The sequence below is a fragment of the Dendronephthya gigantea genome, unplaced genomic scaffold, assembly GCF_004324835.1.
Source record: "Dendronephthya gigantea isolate DGI-Jeju-01 unplaced genomic scaffold, DenGig_1.0 000013F, whole genome shotgun sequence".
NCBI lineage: Eukaryota > Metazoa > Cnidaria > Anthozoa > Malacalcyonacea > Nephtheidae > Dendronephthya > Dendronephthya gigantea.
In genome coordinates, this window is record NW_021163023.1 from 1,471,131 (window position 1) to 1,492,068 (window position 20,938).

Genomic DNA, 20,938 nt, shown 5'->3' on the forward strand with positions numbered 1-20,938 from the left:
GAATTGTTTCGGATCACGAACTTTTACAAACAGCTTTTTAAAGTACCATATCTTTTGCCTCGTGCTCCATGCAGATTTTCACACCCCCCTGCCTTCTCTATGCTACTGTAGATAATAGTTTTTTTTCTATGAAAACGGCTCTTTTTCTATGAATCGCATTTATTAATAAATCAAGACCGTACTATTTAGATTCTACCTGAACTAACCACATGTTGTGTCAAAAGGTCTTTATAAAAAGGATATTCAGTTAAATGTAAAAATTATCAGTAATGGCTAATGCTCAACGAAAGCTAATTTGGACTTATAGATAAGAACTACGGGACATTCTGCTAAGCACTCGAAACCATGCTATTACCTATACTAATTGGCACAGGATCGAGAATCACCTGGATAAAACAACCTCGCAAATTATTAAAACACCTTACTGAACAGTATTCAACGTGATATCGATTTTTGACGAAAGGATTCGGAAAGTGTCGCGAGATACACGGCGACTTCCGAAGCTGTAGATGATGCTACCGACTGTCTACTGTCAACGAAATACAAATCCGCGACGTTGCTTTATTGTCGCCTGATGCGACTGGTTCTGTCTCCCTTGTGTCAAATTTTTGTCGTTCAAAAGTTCCCCTTCAAGGACAAACTGGGGCTGTCCACTCCCCCCTCTACTATACTATTGTGATAATTACTTTAAAATTAGCTATGTTCTGTCGCCCTTGTGTCGCTCCAAATTTTCCCTTTAAGGACAACCTTGCGCTAGGAACTAGGAAGGATTCATCATTTCAAAAAAAAAACGTCGCGGTTGGTAGTCTAATTGTTCGCAGTGTTCGTTGTGGTGTTGCTAAATAAAGAGTCCCCTGCAATGCTTCGTGAGCGTGAGGTCGATCATCAATCTTGTGATTAATCAGCCACGACACAAACCCACGAGCTTTGCTGTCACCAAGTTTCTCCAAATTGACAGGATTATTTTCTAAAATATTTTTCATTCGATCTAATTCAGATCCAAAAGGGTGTTCACCTTTGGTCAACACGTAAAAAGCAATCATACCCGCGACATGGATATCTGATTTCCTTTTGAAACGACCCTTTTCGTTTTTCTTTATGGCTTCAATTACTTCCGGTGGCATCCATCCACGAGTACCTTTAGCATCTGTTTAGACTGTCGTTTCATCTTCATTTAGAACGCGGCTTATTCCAAAGTCTGCGAATTTCATGCGACCTTCGATATCAACCAGGACGTTTGATGGTTTTAGATCTCTGTGCAATATTCCTTTACCATGAAGAAATTCAAGTCCTGATAGAATTTCCCTAATCATTCGTGGACCATGCTCTTGTAGATGTTCAATACTGCATGCATGAACCAGTTCCCTCAAGGTTTCTTCGCAAAGATCAACAATAAGATACATGAAGGTATCGTCACGGTGAAAATGTCGATAGTTCACTGTAAATGGAGAGCTGCTTGTTTCAATGAGACTCATGATTTCCTTTTCGTTTTCAACTGTTTCATCCTCACTTATCACAAAAATTTTCTTAACAGCAACTTCACTTCCATCCTTCATAAGACCAACATAGACACAAGAAAAACCACCAGCACCAATTTTGAATTGACTCTTTGCGACAAAAGCCTGCATCGGTATTTTAATCTATGGGGAGAAACTTATAATTAAAAAAGAATACGTTTTCTGCGGTGAGCAGAAAAAAGCAAGAAAACATTTCAGTGTTTAAATAAATGAAGGCAATAAATCTGTAACAGTATTCACACATCGCGTTGTCGAGCTACTACGTCGTGGATAGTAAACCTTGGTTACTGCCCAAACTCACTGAAACAAATGTTTAACAAATATTTACACTGTACCTCTTCTAACTTGTTGCAATTTATTGTTTTCAACATCTGAATTTTCTCACGATGATTTACGGACCTTTTGAGAATTGTTGTAATTTCATCATGACCAAGGTGAATACTCCATTCAAGAAGACTCATTTGTCTTCCTTCAACAAGAAATGGTCCAGCTCTCCACACAGCGATCTTCTTTTCCAACAGAAGATTGACCAAAGCAACTGAATTTTTCTCAACAGCAATCTTCATTATGTCAGTGCAGAGAGTATGAACGCTGATTTCACTTTTCAGAGTTATGTCAGCACCCTTCTCAACTAAATACTTGACAATTTCTAATACGCCAGCATTGACAGCAGCATGCAAGACTGTCCTCCCTTTTTTATCCCTGTCATTTACATCAGCACCATGTTCAACAAGATATTTCACCATTTCTAGCGTACCTTTACTACCAGCGGCTTGCAGCATTGTCCACTCGTCAGTATTCTTTCCATTTACATCAGCACCATGTTCAACAAGATATTTCACCATTTCTACCGTACCTTTAGTAACAGCACAGTAAAGCGCTGTCCATCCGTATGTATCCTTGCCATTTACATCAGCGCCATGTTCAACAAGATATTTCACCATTTCAAGCGTACCGTTAGTAACAGCATAGTGCAACACTGTCCGTGCATTAATATCCTTGTCATTTATATTTGCGCCATGTTCAAGAAGATATTTCACCATTTCCGGCCTACTTTTAAAAAGAGCATAGTTGAGCGCTGTCCACCCTGATTTATCCTTGGCATTTACATCAGCACCACACTGTTCAACAAAATATTTGACCACGTCTGTTTCACCAACATCAACAGCATGATGTAACGCAGTTTTGCCCGAATCATCTTTGCAACTTAAGTCAGCACCACAATATTTAACCAAAAACTTCACAATTGCTAATGATGAAGACTGCATTGGACTCTGAGAAGCTATTCCATCGTCTTGAAGATGTTTCGAACCATATTCGCAGACACTTGTACTTCCACTTGTTTCTTGCTTCTTATCAATTTCTATTACAAACGTTTAAGAACAACCAGCTCAGTGGTGAAGTTTAGTGAGTATCGTTGGGAATAGTTGTGGTTCGACTTTAGAAGAGAAAGAGAAATTTACTCAGAGTTTAAAACAATTTTATTCTTCATGGGTCCAAATGGTTGACAACTAGTTATCTAATCATCGTGTGTAAATGTTGGAATTTAAATGTTTTATCCCTGCTCGGCCTTTGTATTCGTAGCCTGAGGACTAATAAAATTTGATTCGAGACTGCGAGTACCAATTTTAGCAGTGCTTCCATTTGCAAGGAAATTTCCCAGCAAAAGAAAATTCTATTTTAGAAAATTGTGGAAGCACTGAAATATATTTTTAGCCGTGCCGTGCCAATAAACGGCTTATATCGTCATTTTTAATTGCTTGCAAAGTTGCAATACTACTACCTTACTTTAACAAAATACTTCTACTTCAAATAAAAAATAGGTTTCTGAGCTTAACACGAATGCAGCTTGATTCACTGTTATAATAATATTTGTGTAATGTGGTTACTGTGGTAATCACACGGGAATGTGACACACAAACCTTGCACAAATATATGCTACTCGTCTCGATCATATGATTTCTAGTCGCTTTTGAGTTCTGCTGTGCTGAAGCAAATCATTGTGATTATAATCTACTTACCTACTTTCAATGGTTTATATAAGTTCTACATCATAATAAAGATTCTCGTTACAGCATCGAAAATGAAACAAATATATGGAATAAAAATCTCTGTCGTCAAAATCAGCTGTCGTCTGTGGTATTTCACAATAGCCAATAAAACAGTAAGATCCGATTTCCACTTTGTAGCTCGAGTTACAGATTAAACCTGCATGGAGCATCTATAACACCACAAAGATTCTGCGTACTGCAATTATATATTTTTTACTCTTCGTCAGCAAAAGAAGTGTAAATCAAAACAATCACCAAATCTCTACTACTTCTAGCTCTATCTTAACACCTTCCTTCCATACAGCATAAGTCATGTCGCAGGCGATACAGCGTCCATTAAATCTGGGACTGTTTACAGTTAGTCCCTAGCAAAATCGTTCTCGCAACGAACAAATATAATCCAATAATTTTAAAGACGTTGTGACAAATGGCTTAGTTAGTTCTCCATTGTCCAAACAGCTTTTTTTATAGTCATCTTGGTAATCTGGCTCATGTGAACAGCCCCTCAGTTATGAAATCTTTCTTTCAAATAGTATACAGTATATCGCAGACTGTACTAATATTGAGGTTTTACCTGAACTAACCACACGTCGCGTAGAGGATATTTTATAGGTAAAAAATATATATATTTATTCTAACTGGAGCTAATTTCAATTTATTAATAGGAACTACAGCACAATCTGCTAAACTATTATCAGGATGATTGAAATAGGATTGAGAATCACCTCGATAAAACAACTTGCATATTATTAGAATACCTTGATTAAACAATAGTATTCAACATGTTATCGATTTTTGACGAAAGGATTCGGAAAGTGTCGCGAGATACACGGCGACTTCCGAAGCCGTAGATGATGCTACCGACCATCAAAGTTGCTACCGACCGTCTACGAAATGCTAATCCACGGCGGCTGCGTTCAGCATTGCTTTATTGTCGCCTGATGCAACTAGTTCTGTCGCCCTTGTGTCGAATTTTTGTCGCTCCAAGTTTTCCCTTGAAGGACAAACTTGGGCTGTCCCCTTCCCCCCTACTATACTATTTTGATAATTATTTTAAAATTAGCTATGTTCTGTCGCCCTTGTGTCGCTCAAAAGTTCCCCTTCAAGGACAAACTGTGGCTGTCCCTCCCCCCTCTACTATATTATTGTGATAATTATTTTAAAATTAGCTATGTTCTGTCGCCCTTGTGTCGCTCCAAATTCCCTATTCAAGGACAAAATTAGGCTAGGAAGGATTCATCATCTAAAACAAACGTTGTGGTTGGTTGTTTAATTGTTCGCTGTGTTCCTTGTGGTTTGCTTAATAAGGAATCCCTCAATACTTCGTGAGCGCGAGGTCTATCATCAATCTTGTGATTAATCAGCCACGACACAAACCTACGAGCTTCGTGGTCACCAAGTTTCTCCAAATTGACAGGATTATCCTCTGAAATATTTTTCATTCGATCTAATTCAGATCCAAAAGGATGTTCACCTTTGGTCAACACGTAAAAAGCAATCATACCCGCGACATGGACATCTGATTTCCTTTTGAAACGACCCTTTTCGTTTCTCTTTATGGCTTCAATTACTTCCGGTGGCATCCATCCGCGAGTACCTTTAGCATCTGTTTCAACTGTCGTTTCATCTTCATTTAGAACGCGGCTTATTCCAAAGTCTGCCAATTTCATGCGGCCTTCGATATCAACCAGGACGTTTGATGGTTTTAGATCTCTGTGCAATATTCCTTTACCATGAAGAAATTCAAGTCCTGATAGAATTTCCCTAATCATTCGTGGACCATGCTCTTGTAGATGTTCAATACTGGATGCATGAACAAGTTCCCTCAAGGTTTCTTCGCAAAGATCAACAATAAGATACATGAAGATATCGTCACGGTGAAAATGTCGATATTTCACTATAAATGGAGAGTTTGTTTCAATAAGACTCATGATTCCCTTTTCGTTTTCAACTGTTTCATCCTCATTTTGTACTAAAATTCTCTTAACAGCAACTTCATTTCCATCCTTCATAAGACCAACATACACACAAGAAAAACCACCAGCACCAATTTTGAATTGATTCTTGGCGACAAAAGCCTGCATTGGTGCTTCAGTCTATGGACGAAAAAACGCAAATTATCTTGTGTGAAAAGTTAGGAGCAAAAACATTTGAGCATTGTTATTAGTGAAGGCAAATAGTCAAATCTCTGTTACTAAGGCGTTTTTCATACGAAGTTGTTACCATGGACACCCCATTCCGAGACAGCTTCAAAGAATGGCCGCCATGTTGTCTTTTACATGATATTTTAGCAGATAGACGGGGGCGTAGGAAGCATCCAGAGATTGGGGGGCACCAGCTTCCAGGGGCACTTTTGGTTAATAAAAAGGGCAGCTAAAAATATGTATAGGGACGGCTTGATTCCCAAAGCTTCAAGGACACCACTTGTGTGGTTTATATTTATGCTCTACAAAACGATTTGGGCACGTGTGAGCGGGCACGCATACGTAGGAAACAATTTTGGTTTTAAAATATTATTTTCAGCTGCATTAGCTTGTCCAAAAAGGGATTTTTCATCACAAAAAAGGCACTTTTTGTCCCTTGAAAAATTTTGGGTTCGAACGTGCGGCCTGTCCCCCCCGGGTTCCTACGCCCCTGCACCCCCCCCGGGTTCCTACGCCCCTGCAGATAGACATATTTCGAATTATCAAGTATAGCTTGTACGGCTCGGTTTTAAAATATCTCATGTATGTTTGAAACATTACCTCTTTTAACTGGTTACAATTCATTGTTTTCAACATCTGAATCTTCTCACGATGATTTACGGACCTTTTGAGGATAGTTGTAATTTCATCATGACCAAGGTGAATACTCCATTCAAGAAGACTCATTTGTCTTCCTTCAACAAGAAATGTTCCAGCTCTCCACACAGCGATGTTCTTTTCCAACAGAAGATGGACCAAAGCAACTGAATTTTTCTCAACAGCCATCTTCAGGATGTCAATGCCAAGAGTATGAACGCTGATTTTACTTTTCAAAGTTACGTCAGCTCCCTGTTCAACAAGATATTTCGCTATTCCTAGCGTACCTTCAGTAACAGCAGTGTGCAGTACTGTCCATCCGTATGTATCCTTGCCATTTACATCAGCGTCCTGTTCAACAAGATATTTTACTATTTCTAGCGAACCATTAGTAACAGCATAGTGAAGCACTGTCCATCCGCAAGTATCCTTGCCATTTACATCAGCGCCATGTTCAACAAGATATTTCGCTATTTCTAGCGAACCTTTAGTAACAGCATGGTGAAGCACTGTCCATCCGTCAGTATCCTTGCCATTTAAATGAGCGCCATGTTCAACAAGATATTTTACTATTTCTAGGGTACGTTTAGTAACAGCATGGTGAAGCACTGTCCATCCGTCAGTATACTTGCCATTTACATCAGCGCCATGTTCAACAAGATATTTTACTATTTCTTCCGTACCTTCAATAACAGCACTGCGCAGTACTGTCCATCCGTATGTATCCTTGCCATTTACATCAGCGCCATGTTCAACAAGATATCTTAATATTTCTAGTGAACCTTTAGTAACAGCAGCGTGCAGCACTGTCAACCCGCGAGTATTCTTTCCATTTACATTAGCGCCATGTTCAACAAGATATTTTACTATTTCTTCCGTACCTTCAATAACAGCACTGCGCAGTACTGTCCATTCGTATGTATCCTTGCCATTTACATCAGCGCCATGTTCAACAAGATATCTTACTATTTCTAGTGAATCTTTAGTAACAGCAGCGTGCAGCACTGTCCATCCGTTAGTATCCTTGCCATTTACATCAGCGCCATGTTCAACAAGATATTTTACTATTTCTACCGTACCTTCAATAACAGCACTGCGCAGTACTGTCCATCCGTCAGTATCCTTGCCATTTACATCAGCGCCCTGTTCAACAAAATATTTTACTATTTCTAGCGAACCTTTAATAACAGCAGTGTGCAGCACTGTCAACCCGCAAGTATTCTTGCCATTTACATTAGCGCCATGTTCAACAAGATATTTTACTATTTCTAGCGAAACTTTAATAACAGCATAGTGCAGCACTGTCAACCCGTAAGTATCCTTGCCATTTACATCAGCGCCATGTTCAACAAGATATTTTACTATTTCTACCGTACCTTCAATAACAGCACTGCGCAGTACTGTGCATCCGTCAGTATCCTTGCCATTTACATCAGCGCCCTGTTCAACAAGATATTTTACTATTTCTAGCGAACCTTTAGTAACAGCAGTGTGCAGCACTGTTAACCCGCGAGTATTCTTTCCATTTACATTAGCGCCATGCTCAACAAGATATTTTACTATTTCTAGCGAACCTTTAGTAACAGCATAGTGCAGCATTGTCAACCCGTAAGTATCCTTGCCATTTACATTAGCGCCATGTTCAACAAGATATTTTACTATCTCTACCGTACCTTCAGTAAGAGCATAGTGCAGCACTGTCAATCCGTCAGTATCCTTTCTATTTATATCAGCGCCATCTTCAATAAGATATTTTACTATTTCTACGGTACCTTTAGTAACAGCACCGTGCAGCATTGTCCAGCTGTCAGTACCCTTGCCATTTACATCAGCGCCATGTTCAACAAGATATTTTACTATTTCTACCGTACCGTCAGTAACAGCATAGTGCAGCACTGTCAATCCGTCATTATCCTTTCTATTTACATCAGCGCCATATTCAATAAGATATTTCACTATTTCTACGGTACCTTTAGTAACAGCATCGTGCAGCATTGTCCAGCCGTTAGTACGCTTGCCATTTACATCAGCTCCATGTTCAACAAGATATTTCACCATTTCTAGCGTACCTTTAGTAACAGCGTAGTGAAGCACTGTCCATCCGTATATATCCTTGCCATTCACATCAGCTCCATGTTCAACAAGATATTTTACTATTTCCAGCGAACCTTCAGTAACAGCATTGTTCAGCGCTGTCCACCGTCTTTTATCCTTGCCATTTACATTAGCGCCACATTGTTCAACAAAATATTTGACAATGTCTGTTTCACCAACATCAACAGCATGATGTAAAGCAGTTTTGTTGAACTTATCTTTACAACTTAAGTCAGCACCACAATATTTAACCAAAAACTTCACAATTGCTAATGATGAAGACGGCATTGGGCTCTGAGAAGTTATTTCATCGTCTCGCTAAGAATGTAAAAATGAGACAATTTAATTTCGAGTGGTTCTTGCGCCGTTGAGAATTTTTTTTTCGTTCCTTAAGTGAAAAACAAGCCCAGCAAGTATCGTTGGGATTAGTCATGGTTTCAACGAAATTTTATTTTTTAAAAAAAAATGCCATACATAGCAAAATTTGATGTAGTTTTCATAAACTATCAGGTTTAAAATGAGAGTGTTTCTGACAATCTGACGCGAACTTGGTGACAAATATTTATCAGTTAAATATTCCAGGCTCGTGCCCAGGGCGATCTTAAAATAGGCACACTACAGTGTTTAACATAGATCAGTGGCTAAGCTGAAGAAGCGAACGGGGAAGCACCACTGGAAGTGAAAAATAAAAAGTGCAATACAATTAAAGCCAGCCCAAAAATGAAAATTGCAAATGAATTGTGTTGCGCGTTGCTTGACGTCTATTTCTTCTAATGACCGACTGGCTTCTTTGGAAAGCGATGTCTAACAGCATGTAAACATTGACTTATGAAACAACACCTTATTTAAGCCTTGTAACGACTGCTCTGTACAAATACATGAGAAGACGACAATATTCTTTCCCCGAGATTGCTCGTATTTCGCCCTTTTTATTCGTCGAGATGAAAAATCTAAACGCGTTCATTGGCTTAGAACGGAATCAAAGTTTCAGACACACGACGAATAGTTCGTCCCTGACAATAGGGCTCACTTTTCACCTTCATTTCTAGCAAGGCTTAGGTCTTTAAGGACCGTTTTTCTTTGCACGTCAAAAACGGTCAGAGCAGTTCTTTTGTATTTTACACAAGCCCGCTATTACTTGTGTTTTAAGAACCCAGCATTAAATGAAATATATTGTTATGTATAATTCACTGCAATGCTAGAACTTTAAAGTTCTGTTCACACAATCCAATCTCGTCAGATCCAATTCACTTCTGATGGATGTTTTATAGTTTGTTGACTTGCAATGTATATATGGGCAGGGAATCAACTAAAACCAATGACAGATCAATAACAAACTACATTCCATACATCACAAGTGAATTGATTCCACCAAAATGGAATCGTGTGAACTGTGAACCTTTACCTCAACAAAATACCCCCATTTGAGTTAACCCTTCTGAGGTTGACATGAGCACTTCTTAACTTACTGATGTAGAATTCTTGTAGTTAGTTTGGCAATTTAATAATGTGACACACAATGCATTGCACAAATATGCGACTCAACCATAACATGATTTCTAGTCGCTTCTGATTTCTGCAGTGCTGAAGCAAATTACTGTGATTATAATCTACTTACCCACCTTCAATCAGTTCAATGGTTTATGTTCTACATCATAATAAAGAGCGTCGATACAGCATCTCGAATGAAACGAATAATTTAGATCAAAATTTTGTCATCTTCGTTTTCGGCAAATGAAACCTAATCTTAGATCAAAATCAGGTGTTGTCGACAGTGATCTTTGTTATGCAAACAACCTCATGCTGTGATGTTGAAGACGACCTGCCGAGAACGGATTTCCCCCGCATTGAAAACGATAAAGGAAACTAGTTCTCAGCCTTTTTCGAGTGAAAATCTGGCAATATTTATCTTCAACGTTTATGAGTTTGCATGCACATTCACATTTTTGACACGAATACAAAAGAATAACAAATCTTGCAACAATCATTGCAAGATATGACTTTGTAGCAATGCGTTTTTGACACTATTCATGTTAAGTTTAAGGTTTGATGACTGTGTGTATCGTATATATTATTAAAATAGAACCTTCCTTATAACTGTCTCTGTCTCAAGATCGCCACAAACAGTTTTCTAATATCTGTGACCCACCTCTTTCAGTTAGAATGAATGTAGTTCAAAGATTTGGTACAGTCCGTAATGTGAGCAATATCCTGTGCTGTGTCAGAATATTTATACGCCCCTGAAAGTGCCATCTTGAAACCATTCTACCTGAATTTCAACCCGGTGACGCAGACGATTTTGATTGTGCAGCGGAAATATTTAATTTTTTTTCAAACGACGCACCTCGTTTCAATCTTACTTTCTTGTTCAATATTATAAGATATTTCTAAACACGAACTTTAAAAATACAAAAAACATGTCACCTGCCTCGGAATCTGTACAATAAAAAAGTTATTTGCTTAAGCGAATAAACATTTTATTGCTTTCGTGGGGATTATAGGGGCTATTCAAGGATTGTGGGGAACGTGGAATGGGGTTTTTGGTCATATATTCATCGCAATTAAACTTGTACAACCTGTTCATTTTCCCGTGGAATATTGCGACATTTCAGTAAATTTACATATCACGATTCACGTGAATACGTGAGCCTACCGTATAAAAGTGAGCATGAACTGTTAGTTCAAGGTCATTGATTTAACATTTCGACTCTCAATCGGCCCCCCGCATAGCTAAATCGCGCACTACCTCCCCATATTTCATTAAAGCTGGTGCTTCCTGGGGAAATTTACTGGTGTAAACTGCCACGAAAATCTGGAAGGCTGAAGTCCACGCATCAATACTGGTTATAGGTTTAGTTTTATTTGCTGGCTCTAAAGAAAGTGTGGGAACCGACTGTTCTCCCGGTGCCAGAGAAAGCTGGTATCGTGTTTCCCCAACATGTGGTTTTAAGAGAGAACCAAAATCAATGAACTCATTAGCCCAGATCTTAGCCTTCACTTTTGGACTGACCAGGGCATCGATAGGAATGTGAACTGAATTAAAGGGGAAACCAGAACCAGATGATGCTGGACGCACAACCGCCATATTAACGTGCTCACCTGTAAGGTGCTCTAAGGCTGATGCCACCGGCCCCTGCACTTGGGCATCAGCCTCATTGCTAGTATGGATGGGTGCCTCCCTGGTATCAGCAACCGATGGAACTGGTGGAGACTGTATAGCTGCAACAACTGCCTGGGCAACCGCCGACGCAATCCTGGTTACGGTTTCGTCTGCTATACCTGAAAGAGGTGCGACAGCCAGGGGAGAATTTGCCGGATCCCGGGAGCCAGAGGCCACAGAAGAATTAGCCTGATCAGGGGAGCCCAAAGATACATTGGTATTGGGTGCTAAGTGTCTGGCTGCATTGCGATTAGATGTTCGTCGAGACCCTGGTGTTGAAGGATTGGCACGACGTTGTATCCGAGTACTCGGACGTGTGGCAGGCATAGTCTAAAGAAAAACTAGAACAAGCCCTTGCAACCAATTATGTTATCTAGGAATGAAGGTCACTACATAACACTATATCACACAACAAGCACATATACACCAAAAAGAAAACTCAAATTATGAGCGGACAAGACAGGTTTCATATGAGCATGGCATACCACAAGGTAGCCGAATACAGAATTGGGTATAACAGCACATAACAACATGATGGCAACCATCTGTGTATTGAACCCAGCAATGGGCATCTGCAGTAAACATTGCTATCCCATGTATGCATACTAATACATTAGTGGAGAGGCAACCATGGCATATTACGTGCGATCACGTATGTAAATTCCCCACTGAATGTAATTGCTGAGTTCTCAACAGGGGTCATAACAGCCATAACCATATGTGCACCCAAACATTCATGCTTAGATCTTACCCATAAGGGTAAGTTCTATTCCCCATTGCCTCAGGATGTTACCTTTAGCCACCAATAAGTGCTCCCAAAAGGTGGAAACACTTGTTTGAATAAATAATCAATCGTAACATTTAACAAGAAATAGCATATACCATGTCCATAATAAAATAAATATCATCATATATAAAAACAAACATCAAACATCAAATGGTGAGAAGTATTAACCAACAAATAATATAACATAAACAATAAAACAAAAACACGCAAACATAGATCCGTGCTGGGAAAAGGTGGTAGAATCCCGAGCAAGGGCAATTAATGTAAAAACTTGAGAGCCTTCAGGATGGCCCCCGATAACTTTTATATAAATAAAACTGCCCTTTTGGGTTACAGTGCACCCCATCCGGAGATAGTAAATTATGTCCAGCTTTACGGAATGGCCGATGTTCCCATAGGAGAACACCAGGCATCTGATCAAGCACCACAGATAAATATTGCCGCAAAAGTGCTGCCTTGTTGTTAAAAACGTTATCAGGTGTTTGTGAATGTGAGATATAACGGTCAATTACTTGGCAAACAACGACAACACTAACATGCAGAGTATCACGTAAAAATACGGTTAATTCTTCCAAACGCGAGCCAGCCGCCTCAGGAGACATAACGGACAAGTCATTTGTGCCTAATTCCAAAATAATAATGTCCGGCCGTTGACTTTTTAGATATGGCAGGTCATATTTAAAGACCTTGTCAACAGTGCGACCGCCCACGCCGTGTAAATACACGCCTGCGGAAGACGCCAAATTAAAATTTTGTTTGGCACGTAAATCAAATGCATTATCTAAGTCATTCTGCAGACGACGTACAAACGAATGGCCAAAAATTAAAACCTGTGGTACTGAACCATCCATAGTTACAACACAAATAATAAAATGAAAGGTACGATACCTGTTAATAATGAATGAGCGATATTCAGGCTGAGAGTCGAAATGTTAAATCAATGACCTTGAACTAACAGTTCATGCTCACTTTTATACGGTAGGCTCACGTATTCACGTGAATCGTGATATGTAAATTTACTGAAATGTCGCAATATTCCACGGGAAAATGAACAGGTTGTACAAGTTTAATTGCGATGAATATATGACCAAAAACCCCATTCCACGTTCCCCACAATCCTTGAACAATTTTCTGTAATTTGCTACATTTGCTTAATAAACCGGCATTGTGTTTTGGCACACTGCCATTTATTTATCCAAACCGGAGTATGTTATAATTCTTTATAATACGGTCCTCACACAGAAAACAGAGCTCACCCGGTCTATCATTGCCACCAGAGTATTGGTCTTCATAAATTTATTTTACTATATGAGCTGCACCGCGAAAGCGATAAATGGCACTCCAAACAATCAAAATCCCAAACAATACATTCTTGATAATTTTCTTGTATGATTGCATGGCGACTTTAGTAATTATAATAACTTGTAGGTACACCACGTAAGTATTAAATACTGCAAAGCTTTCGGTCCGTTAACCCGGACCTTCATCAGTGCAATTACTTGAATACACGTTTGCGCGTCACTTAAATATCATGTTAGTCGTGATTAGTTTGCTCGCGCTATTAATTAAACGGTTTCATTTAATTAAGTTCTAACTAATGCGCGCGCCCTAGACAAGTATTTGACTAAGAGACACCGAAAAGAGCACGCCACGTACTATTAAGTGGCTTTCCCTCTTGGACGATAGTTTGATGTTTATAAATTTCAATAGATTCTCTCATTTTACGAGAGACAGTAAACTTATCGTTTGCTAAAATGGTAGCATCGTTCCATTTAATGCGATGATCATAAGTCCATGCATGGTGAGCTACTGCAGACTTATCCAGTTTACCTTTCTCGCAGTTCGTCTTATGTTCTTTAAGACGTATTGAGAGATTTCTACCGGTCTCTCCAATGTAAACCAAACCACATTCACATGGAATGCGGTACACACCAGGTTTCTGTTGTTCATCGACGCCATCCTTGTGTGTGTAAAGAGCGCGAAACAATTTGTTATTGCTAGAATGGTAAACTTGTATTCCAACTTCTTTTAAAATCCTAACGATTTTATATGAAGCTGGGCCAATATATGGTAAACAGACAGAGGATAGATATTCCGTGTCTTGCCTCTGTCTTTGCTGTTCATTCATAGCATGTTCTATGAATTTCTTAGGATAACCATTCATGTGCAGAACATCCTTCAAATGCTTTAACTCTGAGTCAATGCTATTTGAATCACAAATTGTTTTGGCACGGTTGATTAATGTTTTGCATACTGATCTTTTAATGCTAGGATGGTGAAATGAACTATAATTCAGATATCTGTCAGTGTGTGTTGGTTTTCTATAAACTTTATGGCCCAAAGTCCCGTTCTCTTTTACATCAAATAAGATATCTAAGAAAGATATAGAGTTATCTTTCTGTATTTCTAATGTGAATTTAATTGAAGGGTGTATACTATTAATGTGATCTAAAAATTTATTCAAATTTTCTAAACCATGCGACCAACTACTTAATGTGTCATCTACATATCTAAACCAGAAACCAGGTTTTAAACATGCTGTAGCTATAGCTTTCTTTTCAAATTCTTCCATGAATAAATTAGCCATAACTGGTGATAAGGGACTACCCATAGGAGCACCATGAGTTTGCTCGTAGTATTTCTCCCGCCACTGAAAACTAGTTGTATTCAGGCACAATTTCAGTAGTTCATATATACTCTCAGGAGAAAGGCTAGTTCTTTTAGAGAGGGTATCATCTGAAAGCAGCCTGTCTTTCGCAATGTTACACGCCTCATCTACTGGTACATTAGTAAATAAACTAACTACATCGAAACTGACAAGAATTTCATTTTTACCTAATCTAACATCTTGCATATTCTTAACAAATTCTTTAGAATTAACTACATGATGTTCAGTTTGACCAACAACTGGTTTTAAAATTCTAGCAAGATATTTAGCTAAATTATAAGTCGGTGAACCTTGGGATGCAACTATAGGCCTAAGAGGTACACCTGATTTATGTATTTTGGGTAAACCATAAAATTTTGGGCACACACTACATGAAGGTCTCAAATAATCATGAAGGTTTTGAGACAAAATACCTGATTTCCTAAGTTCAGATAGTTTAGAACATACTTTACGTTCAATATTGGCTGTAGGATCACGTTTTAGCTCTTTATATGTTGGAGTTTCAAGAAGAGCATGGATTTTACTTTCGTACTCTGCACGATTTAATAAAACCGTAGCATTACCCTTATCAGCCTTTAAAATATGTATAGACTTATCTGCCCTTAGGTTCCTCACTGCATCCTTCTGCTCCTTGGAAAGATTAGACTTGGGTAAAGTTGTACGTCGCAAGACCTCAGTTACTTTAACACGAATGTTGGATGCTATATCATCTCTGAGATGATTCAACTTTGGTTCCAGATGTTGAACGATTTCTTCTTTAGGAATCTTGTGTGGTACAACAGCGAAATTTAAACCCAATGCCAAGACTTCTTCTTCAACCGGCATAAGTTTTCGCGCACTTTGGTTAACAACAGTGCGTCTTAGAGTGTCAACAGCCAAATCTTCTTGTCTTCTTTTATCTTTTGATCTTTCGGACGTCAATCTTGTGTATTTGGCGATCTGTGTTGAGCGAGCTTTATTAAAGGTACGCGTAAAAGAAGCATCTATCATTCTTTTTGCAACAGCAAAATGTTCTTCTTCAAAAGTTAACCAAAGTTCTTCTGTAAGAGTAGCGATGTTGTCATCCACTCCGCTTAGTTGTTTACGCGTCCAAGCAATTCTTTCTCGTAACAGTGCCAACTCGGCTTTCTTCAAGATTTTGCCTGCATGCTTAGTATGGAAACAATTAAACATACGCAAACCTTTCGGAACAACTTCGTTGTCTCGACACCTTTTCAGGAAGGTTAAGTTGTTGATTAATCTTGAGCGTTGTTGTGAAAGCCGGTCAAGTCGTTTAAATGACAACAACGCTCAAGATTAATCAACAACTTAACCTTCCTGAAAAGGTGTCGAGACAACGAAGTTGTTCCGAAAGGTTTGCGTATGTTTAATTGTTTCCATACTAAGCATGCAGGCAAAATCTTGAAGAAAGCCGAGTTGGCACTGTTACGAGAAAGAATTAACTGGACGCGTAAACAACTAAGCGGAGTGGATGACAACATCGCTACTCTTACAGAAGAACTTTGGTTAACTTTTGAAGAAGAACATTTTGCTGTTGCAAAAAGAATGATAGATGCTTCTTTTACGCGTACCTTTAATAAAGCTCGCTCAACACAGATCGCCAAATACACAAGATTGACGTCCGAAAGATCAAAAGATAAAAGAAGACAAGAAGATTTGGCTGTTGACACTCTAAGACGCACTGTTGTTAACCAAAGTGCGCGAAAACTTATGCCGGTTGAAGAAGAAGTCTTGGCATTGGGTTTAAATTTCGCTGTTGTACCACACAAGATTCCTAAAGAAGAAATCGTTCAACATCTGGAACCAAAGTTGAATCATCTCAGAGATGATATAGCATCCAACATTCGTGTTAAAGTAACTGAGGTCTTGCGACGTACAACTTTACCCAAGTCTAATCTTTCCAAGGAGCAGAAGGATGCAGTGAGGAACCTAAGGGCAGATAAGTCTATACATATTTTAAAGGCTGATAAGGGTAATGCTACGGTTTTTTAAATCGTGCAGAGTACGAAAGTAAAATCCATGCTCTTCTTGAAACTCCAACATATAAAGAGCTAAAACGTGATCCTACAGCCAATATTGAACGTAAAGTATGTTCTAAACTATCTGAACTTAGGAAATCAGGTATTTTGTCTCAAAACCTTCATGATTATTTGAGACCTTCATGTAGTGTGTGCCCAAAATTTTATGGTTTACCCAAAATACATAAATCAGGTGTACCTCTTAGGCCTATAGTTGCATCCCAAGGTTCACCGACTTATAATTTAGCTAAATATCTTGCTAGAATTTTAAAACCAGTTGTTGGTCAAACTGAACATCATGTAGTTAATTCTAAAGAATTTGTTAAGAATATGCAAGATGTTAGATTAGGTAAAAATGAAATTCTTGTCAGTTTCGATGTAGTTAGTTTATTTACTAATGTACCAGTAGATGAGGCGTGTAACATTGCGAAAGACAGGCTGCTTTCAGATGATACCCTCTCTAAAAGGACTAGCCTTTCTCCTGAGAGTATATATGAACTACTGAAATTGTGCCTGAATACAACTAGTTTTCAGTGGCGGGAGAAATACTACGAGCAAACTCATGGTGCTCCTATGGGTAGTCCCTTATCACCAGTTATGGCTAATTTATTCATGGAAGAATTTGAAAAGAAAGCTATAGCTACAGCATGTTTAAAACCTGGTTTCTGGTTTAGATATGTAGATGACACATTAAGTAGTTGGTCGCATGGTTTAGAAAATTTGAATAAATTTTTAGATCACATTAATAGTATACACCCTTCAATTAAATTCACATTAGAAATACAGAAAGATAACTCTATATCTTTCTTAGATATCTTATTTTGATGTAAAAGAGAACGGGACTTTGGGCCATAAAGTTTATAGAAAACCAACACACACTGACAGATATCTGAATTATAGTTCATTTCACCATCCTAGCATTAAAAGATCAGTATGCAAAACATTAATCAACCGTGCCAAAACAATTTGTGATTCAAATAGCATTGACTCAGAGTTAAAGCATTTGAAGGATGTTCTGCACATGAATGGTTATCCTAAGAAATTCATAGAACATGCTATGAATGAACAGCAAAGACAGAGGCAAGACACGGAATATCTATCCTCTGTCTGTTTACCATATATTGGCCCAGCTTCATATAAAATCGTTAGGATTTTAAAAGAAGTTGGAATACAAGTTTACCATTCTAGCAATAACAAATTGTTTCGCGCTCTTTACACACACAAGGATGGCGTCGATGAACAACAGAAACCTGGTGTGTACCGCATTCCATGTGAATGTGGTTTGGTTTACATTGGAGAGACCGGTAGAAATCTCTCAATACGTCTTAAAGAACATAAGACGAACTGCGAGAAAGGTAAACTGGATAAGTCTGCAGTAGCTCACCATGCATGGACTTATGATCATCGCATTAAATGGAACGATGCTACCATTTTAGCAAACGATAAGTTTACTGTCTCTCGTAAAATGAGAGAATCTATTGAAATTTATAAACATCAAACTATCGTCCAAGAGGGAAAGCCACTTAATAGTACGTGGCGTGCTCTTTTCGGTGTCTCTTAGTCAAATACTTGTCTAGGGCGCGCGCATTAGTTAGAACTTAATTAAATGAAACCGTTTAATTAATAGCGCGAGCAAACTAATCACGACTAACATGATATTTAAGTGACGCGCAAACGTGTATTCAAGTAATTGCACTGATGAAGGTCCGGGTTAACGGACCGAAAGCTTTGCAGTATTTAATACTTACGTGGTGTACCTACAAGTTATTATAAATACATTCTTGCTTTGAAACAAAATGTCTCTCAAATATTCACATATATTCCCTCTTTAATTTCCTTGTTATAGAAACGAGATAATGGTTACATCTAAATGGAGTCGAGACTGGAATCCAAGATTGAAAGCTTCATGCAAAAGGTTGAAGATATTCACGAAAGAACAAGGTAATGTCGGATCTTCTTCTTCTTCTTCGTCTGTGTTACAAGTGTTAATAGCGAGGTTCAAATTTGACTACCACTACGACTACCACAACCATTAAGGTAATATAAACCAATCAAATGGGATAGGTCTATCAGACTAACCAATCACGAGCTTAATAGATTAGGGAGAGGTTGCGGTTGTGGTAGTCAAATCTGAAACTCGCTAGTTTGCGTCGTGAGGCCGGTAGAACTGACCAACAGTTTAAATAAGTGCAAGATATGTCATGAATATGTCTATGACCTAAATGACTGTTTGGACAGAATATCTTCAGAAATTTTGGACATGAGAATTATTCCTGTATAGTATAGATCTTGCTATGCTAGGCTGGTTTGTCTCTGCATGTGCAAGATATATCAATGATATACAGTATCTATGACATAGAGATCACTATGTGTTTAGAATATCCACGAAAATTTCAGACACGAGAAAATTATTTCTGTAAAGCAAAGACCTTTCTATGCTAGGCTGGTTTGTACTGACTCTGACTGGTTCGGTATTTACCCCCTCTGAGGAAAAATGCCCCATGAATATACAATATGAATTGTTCTGAGAAATGGACTCCAAATACCATCTGTAGAGTTTGTATGTGGTGTTTGTCCTTTGGAATTGTTATCATCACTTCTGTGTTCTCATATAATCTTGACTTTACTGCGCGCCCTAGCAAAATCCTAAATTATATTTGGAATACAGAAGTTTCATTATAACAATGCTAGTTTAAAGCAACAGGGAAGCAGGAACTACCAAAGTCATTGCGAAACTACGCAGTTAATAGAGAGAGAGCGGACCTAGCATACACGTCGTTGAACGTAGGCCGATAATAAAACCGTGTAACGGTGAAAGTTCCTGACCAATTCGCCATTTTTATGACTTTCTCAAGAGGGACTCCTACCAACCTAGCTTTGGATAAAGACGCAGCCCTTGTAGAATGCCCCTTGAGTATGTTCTTGTCAATGCCAGCGCCTTTTAAAACAGCTTTAATCCATCGGGCAATCGAGCATGACTTGAAAGGACCATGAGGTCAGTGATTGCGCAAAAGGTGTGAGGAGATATTTTGATACTTGTGTGACGTCACAAGTATCAAAATATGCATAAGTTAGCAAATGCGACACATTTCAAGATGGCGGGCGAAGCGCAATATTTGGGTGCAAACAAATGTTATTTTCTGCGGATGTAAATGCCTACAGACTAAACTTTTACTATTTTTTAATAATTTATATGACAAGCTTTATCTTAAGATTGAAAAAAAATACATTGCTATTCTTCTTTAAACGAAATCGAAGTGTCAGACGCATATCAGTCAATCTTGACTACAAGACTGACTTCCTCGTTCATCTCTAGCAAGGTTTTAGCTCTTATATATACATTCTTTCACTTGTACGTGCATGCAATGCGGTCGGATAATGACGACATGCTTTGAATATAAAACGAAAGTACGAAACATAAGAATTTTCATCGCAACTATAAGCACGCCAAGACAGCTGGGCTAAACCTTACACTATATAGTCTGCCACCTATGCTCTAAATATTGCAACGAATATATTATTCTTGTAGAGAAATGTACTTCTCGTGTGCAGTTGGCATACGCCAGAAGTTAACTAGATTATTTAGATTCACCAAAACGGGATCGTGTGAAGTTTAGAACAGACTTTACTTTAACAAAATACTTCTACTTCAAATCCAAAATAGGTTTCTGAGGTTAACATGAACGCTGCTTGACTCACTGATATAAAACTTTTGTAGTGCGGCAATCACACAGGAATGTGGTACACATTCGCACAAATGCTACTCGTCTCGATCATAATAACATGATTTCTAGTCGCTTCTGAGTTCTGCAGTCAGCGCCGCAGTGTAATGTGATTATAACTATTTACTTACCCACGTACCT

General features: G+C 38.6%; 2 protein-coding genes across 2 annotated transcripts; both read right to left on the minus strand.

Moving 5' to 3' along the window:
• Positions 1-201: 201 nt before the first annotated feature.
• Positions 202-2,950, minus strand: LOC114519511 (putative ankyrin repeat protein RF_0381). Its single transcript, XM_028539655.1, has 2 exons — positions 1,853-2,950; positions 202-1,640 (listed from the first exon to the last, which is right to left on the minus strand). The coding sequence occupies exons 1-2, from the start codon at positions 2,783-2,785 to the stop codon at positions 1,152-1,154; spliced, it is 1,422 nt and encodes a 473-aa protein (XP_028395456.1). The 5' UTR covers positions 2,786-2,950; the 3' UTR covers positions 202-1,151.
• Positions 2,951-4,237: 1,287 nt separating this feature from the next.
• On the minus strand, positions 4,238-8,750 carry LOC114519401 (putative ankyrin repeat protein RF_0381). Its single transcript, XM_028539527.1, has 3 exons — positions 7,923-8,750; positions 6,313-7,649; positions 4,238-5,664 (listed from the first exon to the last, which is right to left on the minus strand). Exons 1-3 carry the CDS (start codon positions 8,728-8,730, stop codon positions 4,789-4,791), a joined length of 3,021 nt encoding a protein of 1,006 aa, XP_028395328.1. The 5' UTR covers positions 8,731-8,750; the 3' UTR covers positions 4,238-4,788.
• Positions 8,751-20,938: the final 12,188 nt, after the last annotated feature.

Excerpts from the sequence above, each read along its gene's own strand:
- LOC114519511 (XM_028539655.1), bottom strand. The coding sequence starts at position 2,785 with ATGCAGTCTTCATCATTAGCAATTGTGAAGTTTTTGGTTAAATATTGT. Across the intron at positions 1,641-1,852 it reads ATTGCAACAAGTTAGAAGAG|ATTAAAATACCGATGCAGGC; the intron begins GTACAGTGTAAA and ends TTCTCCCCATAG.
- LOC114519401 (XM_028539527.1), bottom strand. The coding sequence starts at position 8,730 with ATGCCGTCTTCATCATTAGCAATTGTGAAGTTTTTGGTTAAATATTGT. Across the intron at positions 7,650-7,922 it reads GCACTATGCTGTTACTAAAG|TGCTGCACTATGCTGTTATT; the intron begins GTTCGCTAGAAA and ends ACGGGTTGACAG. Across the intron at positions 5,665-6,312 it reads ATTGTAACCAGTTAAAAGAG|ACTGAAGCACCAATGCAGGC; the intron begins GTAATGTTTCAA and ends TTTCGTCCATAG.